General features: G+C 39.4%; 2 protein-coding genes across 2 annotated transcripts; one reads left to right on the forward strand and one right to left on the reverse strand.

Moving 5' to 3' along the window:
- The first annotated feature begins 1,579 nt into the window (after positions 1–1,579).
- On the forward strand, positions 1,580–4,873 carry LOC129799268 (coiled-coil domain-containing protein 39). Its single transcript, XM_055843013.1, has 2 exons — positions 1,580–3,851; positions 4,717–4,873. The coding sequence occupies exons 1-2, from the start codon at positions 1,641–1,643 to the stop codon at positions 4,870–4,872; spliced, it is 2,367 nt and encodes a 788-aa protein (XP_055698988.1). The 5' UTR covers positions 1,580–1,640; the 3' UTR covers position 4,873.
- Positions 4,874–5,172: 299 nt separating this feature from the next.
- Positions 5,173–10,876, reverse strand: LOC129799277 (uncharacterized). Its single transcript, XM_055843024.1, has 4 exons — positions 10,704–10,876; positions 10,274–10,418; positions 9,948–10,214; positions 5,173–6,496 (listed from the first exon to the last, which is right to left on the reverse strand). Exons 2-4 carry the CDS (start codon positions 10,384–10,386, stop codon positions 5,926–5,928), a joined length of 951 nt encoding a protein of 316 aa, XP_055698999.1. The 5' UTR covers positions 10,387–10,418; positions 10,704–10,876; the 3' UTR covers positions 5,173–5,925.
- Between the last annotated feature and the right edge of the window lie 67 nt (positions 10,877–10,943).

Consider the following 10,943-nt stretch of genomic DNA (forward strand, 5'->3'; position numbering starts at 1 on the left):
TGTGATGTTTAAAAGAAGAAGAAGAGTTCGAAAGATTGAGATAGTCATATGTAAAGCGTGTGAGAAAGAGATTCGAGTTCCGACTTCATGAAATTTTCCTGATCTAAAAGTCCATCGGAGCCATTAAAGTCGATGTGAACATGTATTTGTGGTGAACGGGAAAATTGAATATGGAAAATTTAAGTTATTACTTGATTTTTTTTTCAATATAAAAAGCTGTTATACATTAAAAAACTAACGAAAAAGTTTAACAGCTGTCCGAACTACTTAAAAATCATTAAAATTGGAAAATGCCTATTTTTCAAGTAAAAAATCGGTCTAAGTCTAAAAACATTTCTTTTGAAACGTTTTTTATTCTCAAAAATGTCTTTTTACTTTAAAGAAAAGTTACTCAGATCGATGAAAATGTTTCGGTACAAATAGGGTAACGTGTAGTATTTCGTGACACTTTTTAGCACTAAGTTTCAAACATCTTAACGACTTCTCAAATTATTATTTTTTTGTTGATACAAATATTTATGTTCCTTATGCTATCCAGAAAAAGATTCTTTCCGAAAGATTTTGAAAAAAATCACACTAAATTTTATTGAGTTTAATTATTTCTGCTAATTAATAAACACACCCATTTAAAAAAAACTTGATTGACTTGTGCATTGATTTACTTTTCTAACGATTTCACACATCTTCTTATAAATATTTGAAATGGCATTGAGCCAACCTCAGAAAAAATGTTTTTCGGAGGTTAGAAAGGTTAGAATTTTTTTTGAAATTTCCCACTTTAACCGATTTGAAGCGTAAATCATTCTAAAATGTTCAATTTATCACATTTATTACCAAAAAATACTTTAAAAAAACACTTAGGTTATTCGATAACCCTATATTATCAAAATATTTCTTTATTTCTGAGGTTAGGCACGACATATTCCGCACATTTTTAATCCAAACCTTTTGCAATAGTTAGAAGTTTGGTAAAATTACCCCTAATGTTTCAGAATTTACCATACAAAAATAATTTATTGAGCTATAGTGTTTAATTATAATTAATTTAATCCACTTAAAATTTAAAAAAAATCCATGCGTTTAAGTTGCTGATTAAAAAAAAATTGAAAAATCAGATTAAAAAGTTTGCTAAATATAAAAAATGTCTCTAATTATTGAAATTAGACGTAATTATTACCAAATTTTTAATAAATTAATTTATTTTTTAATTTGAAGTCCTACAAAGACATTATTTTTGCTATTCCAATAAAAAATGAATATGCTTTTTTAGCACTTTACTATTCTCAAGTGTTTCTGCTTTATCGACTTTTATGTTGGTTCCTATCTCGACTATTTTCTTTAAAACCATCAAACAGTCGTGACAGGAACCAATACGAGGAAAAGTCGATAAAGCAGAAGCGCTTGAGAACTAAGTTGCCAAGACAGAGAAAATTTCCCTTTGCCTCCAGCAAGAGCGGCTGCAATCTTGGGAGTAGCTATGACACTTTTAAGAATTGGGATGTTGCCTTTCGGGATTTTGACCGGGAGCCCCTTGCGTTAACCAACTTTTGTCTCTTTTGACAATTTTCGATAAAATCAATGAAATATTCCAGAAACTCCTCAATGGCCAGAGGCTTCACCTTGAAAATGAAAATCATCGGATGAAAATGAGCGATAATGAAGACAGTCATCTCCAGAAGGATCTAAAAACATTTTACCATGAACTGAACGAAGTGAACAATCGTCAGGAAGTAACTCAAAAGGATCTAAATCGAATGAAACGCTGTATTGAGCATTTTGACGGTGAAATTTCGTGGATAAAGGAAGCTCTCAGGGAATGGACTGAAGTTACAGCCCGTGGTGAAGCAACCAATAAACTGATTGAACGCTACTGCAAACAGGATGCATCCCGCGCAAATACTCTCGAAGCTAAAAGACAACTTCTGCAGAGGAGCATTATGAAGCAGAGGGAGCGATTGGTGGTTTGTGAAGAGCAGCAGAAGTCTCTGGAAAATATTCTCGAGAGGACAGCTCAGCTGTATCAGCAGGGAAATTGTGAGAGGAGGACTTTGATAGCCACGTGGAAAGAGGCTTGCTTGCAGATGAGTCAGCGTGAGAAGGAGATTGAAGAAGCTGAACGGGATTTGCAGTATTCGCGGGAGATTACAAAGAAGAAGGAAAAGAGATCTGAGGATTTGTCTGGAAATCTCGAAAGTCACGTGGCGAAGGGACGTGAAATTGAGCAGGACATTGCAGAATTGAATGTTAAAATTTCCGATGATAGAAGTCGTTTGACGAACCTCACAGACGCTCTAGCTCTCAAAGTGAGTGAGATGGAGAGCCTTGGGAAGTCTCTGGTGTCCACGAGTCAGGAACTTCAGAGACAGAGACAGAAGAACAGACAGTGGTTGAATGAGAAGAATACAAAGGATAATCTCCTGATTGACTGGCAGAATATCTACGAAGATCTCTCGAAGCGTCATGAGACATTCCGGAGCAAGAAGTACAACGCCGATGAGAGGCTCAGGCAACTCGAGGAGCTGATTGAGGTGGAAGAGAGGAACATCAAGATCCTTTCGGGAGAAACTAACAAACTCACAACAGCCATCTACAAGGCCCAGCAGCATTTGAGTGAACTTCAGGGAGAGGAAAAAGTCCGGGATATGGAAATCCAGGGTCTCGAGAGTACAATTAAGAGAATGAGGGCATTTGCTGGGAACCAGGCCACTGAAATCGGACGTCAAACAGCCATTCTCTACCATCTGGATTTTGAGATTCAGCAAACCCTCGCCCGTCTTGACAATATGAGTGGAAAGAGCATAGAACTGGACACGGATTGTGTTGAAAAAATTCAGGAGCAGGAAGAGATACATGCCAGAAAGCACAAAACACTCTTCCTTCTGCAATCCCAAATCAATAGCATCGAAGAGGGTCGCAAGAGGCTGGACTACGTCTTCAATTGCGACGCCCAGGAACTCGAGAAACTCACAAGTCGCCTGAAAGAGACCCAATTGAGATGCGAAAGTGGCGAGAAACACATTCGCCAGGCGACTGTGGCAAATCAGGAGAAACTCGTGGATCAGAGCATCCTGAAGATGAAGGTGCAGCAATTTGAACGACACCTTGAGAATCAATCTGAGAGGAAATACAATTTCGAGAAACATCGCTTAGAGCTCGAAGTGGCAATCAATCAACGATTCCTCGACATCCAGGCTCAGAAGAAAATCCTGGTGGCCAAGAAGAAACACCTAACGAATGAGAGGCAACACTTGAGAGCAGAAATTGGAGACAGGAGTGTCAAGATTGAGAACCTCAAAAAGCGATATCAACTTATTGAAGATGTTCTCAAACGCAATGAAGATGGAAGTGCAATGACTCCTATTCAGATTCGACTCAGAGCTGCCCAGGAGAAGCAAATCCTCCTCAAGGAGGGCAATGAACTCAATGCAAAGGTCCTCAAAGCTGAAGCAGACATCAAAGCTATGGAGAATACCGTGCGACTTGTTAATTTTGCCAATGAGAACTACAAAAGGAATTTCGTAACAGTGGAAGAAGACAGTCCCCTACTCCAGGAACTGGAAAATCTCCAAGATGTTTATTTCCAGGCTGTGAGAAAACTCAAGAATCTTCGAGGGAATCTTGTGTTCAAAGCTGACCAATTGAATACTTTGAATGAGCAGAAAGAGAGCATCGAGAGGGAGTTTGAGGAAATTATCCGCGTGAAGGGAGATCGGAATGATGTACTCATGAAAATCCACAAAGAACTGTTGGAGCAAAAAGTAAAGCTTCACAGGGCTGAGAGAGAAATGAAACAGGCTTTCAAGGCAGCTAAACTCAAGCTAAATGATTCGGAATTCCTGGCCATTCAAGAGGTGCGTGATTTCTTTACGATGCTATAGCTTTGTAAATGAAAAATGAACACGTTTTTAGCACTTTACCGTTCTCAAATGCTTCTGCATCGACTTTTCTCTGTGTTGGTTCATGTCACGACTGTTTGATGACGTTAAAACTCAGCGAGAACTAAGGGAAACAGTCGTGACAGGGACCATGTGGCAGAGCTTTACTTTTAAGAAGATATTAATTTATTTAGAAATCCTTCCCTGATACCTCCTTCCACTTTCTCTCAACTCTAAGACCAACCTTTAAAAGATATGAATTGAATTAGAAATACTCCCAGACAATCGATCTCCGGAGCTTCCTCCCCAATCACAAACCAATCTGGAATAGATAATTCTCAATTAATACCCGGTTCGAAGACCGAAATTTGGCCAGACACAATTTTTCTTTCAGCAGCTTTATTTTCACGTCCACTTTTTGCTCAAAATCTCTAGAAACTTCTTGAATTCTGTCCACACTCTAATCTTCTTCTTCTTCTTCTTCTTTCAATTGTTTGACAGTCTAGAAAAAAGTCCCTTGTATTTGCGCCATCTACATTTCAACTCAATAACTTGGAATTTATACTTACTCGACTCATTTAACGAATGAAATGAAAAATACTCAACAGACCAACAAAACGAAGAGTCGATAATGCAGAAGCATTTGAGAACAGTAAAATACTGAAAATAATTTTAATTTTTCATTGGAATAGCACCCAAGCAATTTTGGGCTTATTAAGCTTGAAAGACCTGAAGATTGGGAAAGTTTTTTAACCACGCCCATTTTCGTAATCAGAAAGTGGGAAACACATAAAAAAATTATTAAAAAAATAAGAGATACTCACATGTATTCATTTTCCAGCGAGATTTCACAGCCCGTGAACTGGAGGAGCAGAATTCATCAGCTTTGCAGCAACTGGCGGATCTCGTGGATGCAAACCCTGGCCTAGGACCAGCTGTCTCCAAGTATCTCCTGGACAAGGGTCTTTCGATGCCGACAAGTCGTGCTAAAAGGTAAGGAAAACCTATTTCAGGCTTATTCCCGGATTAACTTACTAACAATACCTCTCCGTGCCGCTGCTCGGAAGTCAAACGTCATGGAAGAGTGATCGTTCTGAAAATATTGAGTATCGTGGATCACAGACGGCAAAACCGACATCTTTGGGATCTCCTGGATCTTCAATATCTGGAAAAAGTACCACTGCAGGTCCAGCAATCGTCATGATTGACTTCCCCGAAGACATTCCGCCAAAAACGATGTCGAGAAAGTCTTCTTCGAAATGTTCAGCTCAGTCACGCAATCAAAACTAACTAGCTATTCTATTTTACTCAATCTCTATTAAATCAGAAATTTTCTTTATGTACAATATTGGATTATTTCATGAATTTACTCCTTCCGGGCATTGCGATTTACCGGAATATTATTTTGTCAAATTACTTCTTTCTCGTCGGGTCTTCTTCCAATAATTCTTTATGGTGCTATTCCAATGAAAAATGGAAATCTTTCTTTTGAACATTTTTCTTTAGTACATGACTGTTCCCAATTGCTTCTGCATTATCGACTTTTCTGTTGATTTCAAAATAAACAGTCGATTACTAAATACATGTTTAGGAGCGATATTTCTCGTTTTCATCTTTTCATGAAAAGCCGAAAACTTTTGAATGTATTTATTTAGTACTTAACTGTTCTCAAGTCAACTGCATTATCGACTTATTTTTGTAAACACGACAAAGACTGAGGAAAACAGCCATGACACGAACCAATACAAAGAAAAGTCGATAAAGCAGAAGCACTTGAGAACAGTCACGTACTAAAAAAATGTTCAGGAGAAATAATTTCCCTTTTTTTATTGGAATAGTACAATTGAGCGTCCAATAATTTCATATCCGGCTCCTTGATTGAGTTTAAAAAGAAATTAAAGTATCACAAATAAAATTGAGAGACCTAATGGAGGTATAAACTTAAAAAAAAAATAATTCATTGAACTCTTCCTCGTATCATCCCGCTTGAGGTGAAATCTTGGCCTCCCAAGCTGCAGTTCATTTTGGGGCAGGAATCGGGAATTGTTCTTCAGTTGGTCTTCTTGACTCGCCTTGTGGTGCGTCTGACAGGTGGATCGGTATTCCTTTCCACGGATTTTCGCTTACTGCGCAACGAATAGCCACTCGAGGCGGAAGCTGTGGAATTCCTGGAACGTGCTGTTCTATTTAGCTCACACTGGAGCTTCTTAGCCAGCTCAAAGTCTCTCCTCTCCTGCTCATCAATGTCCACTTTTTGCACAGTGGCTATTTTTCCATTGACACGTGCCCTTCGTGTCCTAATCTCAACTAACTTTTCCTCTTCCTGAGGATTCTTTTTGCTTGTACTCCTTGTCACTCTGGCCACTTTGGGCCCCACTACATCTTCATTCTTCTCCTCTACCGGAAAATTCCGCTTTCTCTTGCTACTGATGGTGGCTTTTGTACCCCAAGAGGGCGTCTTGAAAGCCTCCACAGTCTTTGGGCAGAGAGCACAGAATGCCGAGCCAGACTTTGACGGTATCACCTGCCTCTTTCCCACATGAATGGCTGGGAATGTTCTTTCCCGGCCCCTTTGTGGACATTTTATTGCCTGCGGTGTCTTTGGCAGCTTCCGGAATAGCCTATAAATTTATTTTACTCATTTTCTAATTGGACGTGAATAGTTCTTAGAACAAATACCACAGAAAGGGAAAAGTAGGAATGACTTAGTCACCGATGACCTATTCGCCTTTAAAGGGTTTAACTTTAATTCCTTAAGGCAGACTTGGCCCACAAAAATTGATTGAAGCTAGTTCAAGTTTTCTTAGCGGTAATACGGACTTCAGACCTAAGGCTTAGCCAAATGGCTTAACTTCTCTAACAGGTTCTTAAGTCAAAGTTTTCGAAAAAATTCTGAAGGGCCATTTCCATTGAGAAATTTCTCAACAAATTTCTTAGGAAATTTTCAACTCCATATGAAAAAAATGGTGCTTTTATGAGAAAAAGTTCAATTTGGTTGAACTTTTTCGCATAAAAGCTTAAAAATATAAAATTGGGAACAGTTTTCCAGACTGTTCCTATGGGGAACAACGCCAGAAGTACGTCGAAAAACATTAACGTTGCTATTTTAAAGCGGAAATATGGTTTCAATTTACTCCTCATTCTCTTTCCTTGCTTCAATTTGCGTACCAAACGATTAAGATATCCTTTAACCCTTTAAGGACGAGAAGGTCAAAAATTGAGGGTCAGAAAAAATCATTTTTTTTTAAGTTTTTAGGTCAAAACACATCTTTAGAAGGCTGTAGAAAAAGTTTCATTTTTGGGTCACCGGTGACCCAATCGTCCTTAAAGGGTTAACAGTGATTTCATGAAGGTTTCGGCTGTTTTTTTACCCATACATTTTTACCCAGAAGCCAAATCAAAACAAACAAATATCAACGAGATGTTCGTATTCAAAACTGGGCTTTTTTGCGAGCTTTCATGTCACATGGGAATTATAAAAATCTGAAAATTCTCTCAATGGAAATGGCCCATTAGGATTACATATCGAGAGCGAATGATCCATAAGATTTTAAAAACCCAAAAAAAAATCGGGATCAGGTTTAAACCTCTAGTCTGAAGACCACTTAACGACCATCAAGTTTAAATTCTTTACATTAAAACATCATTTAGTGGAACTGTCTAATAAAAGAATTTACCACCCAGAAATCTAATCAAGAAAGAGGATCTAGGAAAATATTATCAAAATCGAAGCGATGTCAAACTTTCCTAGCGTAACTTCATGTATGAACTTTGCATAGCTTTCCACAGAGCGAAAAAAGACCATTGAAATCGCTAAACAATTTTTGGAAACCCTTAACTTTTAGGGCACTTCAGGAAATAACTCATAAACAATCAGAGTGGCTCGAGTTCCAGGTTCTTTGACATAATTGGTTCTCCGAGTCCCTTGTACGTTCAACGAAAAAATGAATAGGTCCCCAGGGTTACCGGAAAAATGTCTTAGACCCCGGATTCCCCGAAAAATGTAGGAATTCACCGAGTTCTTAAAAAAGATTATGGGCTTCCAGAGTTCCCTGAAAAAATTGATCCCGGATTCGCAAAAAAGTGTATGGGTTCCCCTGGTTCTTTAAAAAATGTAAAGGTTTCCTGAACAATGCCTGGACCCCGGGTTCCTAGAAAACTTAATGGGCTCCCCGGGTTTCTTAAAAAAAACGCACGGATTCCTCGGGTTCCTGGAAAAATGGATGGGTTCCTTGGGTTTCTTGAAAAACGTAAAGGTGTTCTGAAAAATGCCTGAATCCCCGGGTTCCTTGAAAACTGCACGAGTTCTTCGAGATCATTGAAAAATGTAAAGGTTTCCTAAACAAAACGCATGGATCCCCGGGTTCTCTGAAAAATTGATGGGTTCCCCGGATTCCTACAAAATGTAAAGGCGTCCTGAAGAAGATCTGGGTCCCCAGGTTTCCTGAAATATGAATAGGTTCCCCGGGTTCCGTGAAAAATGAGTGAGTTTTCCGGGTTTCCTAAAAAAAAACGCATGGATTCCTCGGGTTTATGGAAATATAGATCGGTTCCCTGGGTTCCTTAAAAAAATGTAAAGGTTTCCTGAAGAAGATCTGGGTCCCCAGGTTCCCTGAAATATGAATAGGTTCCCCGGGTTCAGAAAAAAATGTAAAGGCGCCCTGAAAAATGCCTGGATCCCCGGGATCCCTAAAAAATGTGCGGATTCTTTGTATTTCTTGAAAACTTTACGGGTTCCCCGGGTTTCCTGAAGAACGCATGTATACCTCTGGTTCCTGAAAAAATAGATGGGTTCCCCGAGTTTCTTGAAAAATGTAAAGGTTTCCTGAAGAAGATCTGGGTACCCAGGTTCCCTGAAATATGTATAGGTTCCCCGGGTTCCTTGAAAAATGTGTGGAATCTCCGGTTCCAGGAAAAATTCAAAAGCTCCCCAGGTTTCTTGAAAAATATAAAGGTGTCTTAAAAAATGCCTTGATCTCCGGGTTCCCTGAAAAATGCATGGGTTCTTCGGGTTCCTTAAAAAATGTAAAGGTTTTCTAAAAAAAAACGCATGGATCCCCGGGTTCCCTGAAAAATAGATGGGTTCCCCAGGTTCCTTGAAAAATGTAAAAGTGTCCTGAAAAATGCGTGGATCCCCGGGATCCCTGAAAAATTTATGGGTCCCCTAATTTCCTTGAAAAATGTGTGGGTTCTCTGCGTTCCCTGAAAACTTTATGGGTTCCCGGATTTCCTGAAAAACGCATGGATTGCTCGGATTCCTGAAAAAAATAGATGGGGTCCCCGGGTTCCTTGAAAAATGTAAAGGTTTCCTGAAAAAGATTTGGATCCCCGGGTTCTCTGAAATATTTATAGGTTCCCCGGGTCCCTTAAAAAATGTAAAGGTATCCTGAAAAATGCCTGGATCCCCGAGTTTCCTAAAAAATGTGTGGATTCTCTGGATTTCTTGAAAACTTTATGGGTTCCCCGGGTTCCCGGGTTTCCTGGAAAACGCATGGATTCCCCGGGTTCCTTGAAAAATGTAAAAGTGTCCAGAAAAATGCCTGGATCCCCGAGATCCCTGAAAAATTTATGGGTCCCCTAATTTCCTTGAAAAATGTGTGGATTCTCTAGGTTCGCATGGATACCTCTGGTTTCTGAAAAAATAGATGGGTTCCCCGGGTTCCCTAAAAAATGTCTGGGATTCCTAATTCCCTGTCAAAAATATTATTTCCCCGAGTTCCTAGAAAAAATTATGGGTTTCCCGAGTTCCTTGAAAAATGTAAAGATTTCCTGAAAAATGTCTGGGTACCTTGAAAAATATGTAAATTCCGCAGGTTCCCCAGATATTCAGAAAAATGTATGGGTTCCTTGAAAAAAGTCCAAGTCCCCGGGTTCCTTGGCCAGAATTTTTTGAAATGAGTTGCCCCTTTGGGTGCTCTTAGGTCTTTTAGGTACTCTAATTTTTCAGGCGCGCCTAATTTTTCAGCCTAATTTTTATTTATTTATTTTTTATTACAAAATTATTATATTATTTTTTATTATGGGATTAGGACTGATTGTATTTATTTGAAGATAAAATATCCTGAGACTTACCAATTGGCTTGGGGTGTGACAGGATATGGTCTGATGGGTCTGAAATGGCAGAGTTCAGCTTCCAAGCTGTCCGTGCTGACTCTGCGTAGATCCGGAACAATGTGATACTTTGTGGGAGCAACAGTCCTGAGCTCATTATTCGGGGTAGGTGCTTTGGAGAGAATGGCACGCTGGACAGTTTGCCTGAGCAATTCTGTGCCACGGTTCAGATGCACCGTGAAGGACTTCATCAGACTGTAGCGACTGGAGGCGGATGAAATGGGAATACTGGAAGATTGCATTCTGGAAATTAAGATCTTTTGGGAAGATTGGGGATTTTTTTTTACCTCTCATTTGACGTGGACTTGCTGCTGAGACTAGTTCTGGAGGAGGAAATATTACTCAGACGCGGTGAAGCGTAAGAGTACGACGAAGACTGACTCGGCCCGGCGAGGAGCATCCTGCTCAGTATCTTTCAAACATCTAGTTCAGCTGCCAGGAAGGAAAATTTGCCAAAATTACCAAAGATTTACCCCAAAACTCCCACAAGCCGGTTTTTCTGGGTAAATTATTGCAAATGAGGTTAGCTTCTTCTGCTAAAGCCCGGAGGAAGCTGATGAAACGTGGCTTATGGGTCCTTGACCATGAAGATTGCGAAATGGGAAAAAATACAAGGACAATGCAGGAAATTTTGGGGAAAAAGGACCCAACAAAGGTGAACAATGGGGCTGGATGTTCCTTTCAAGATTAATCTGAAAATCTCCTTTTAGTACTCACACAGTATCCGCTGAATATTTCCTTGGTGTTTCCTTACACAGACGGAAATGTCTGAAGACCTCAGATGATCCCTGAAATGCCCAAATATCCTTAAAAAATCCCCCGTATTTTTTTTCTCTGAGGAAAATAAACAAGTGTCAAAAGTGAGCGAGGTGAATTTTACATCATTTGACTTTTTACTCAAATTTTCCGCTTCAATTTGAAATTGAATATCTTCAAAAACTTACGCCATCTGTTGGA

This window comes from Phlebotomus papatasi, chromosome 1 (genome assembly GCF_024763615.1).
Source record: "Phlebotomus papatasi isolate M1 chromosome 1, Ppap_2.1, whole genome shotgun sequence".
In the NCBI taxonomy this organism is placed as follows: Eukaryota; Metazoa; Arthropoda; class Insecta; order Diptera; family Psychodidae; genus Phlebotomus; species Phlebotomus papatasi.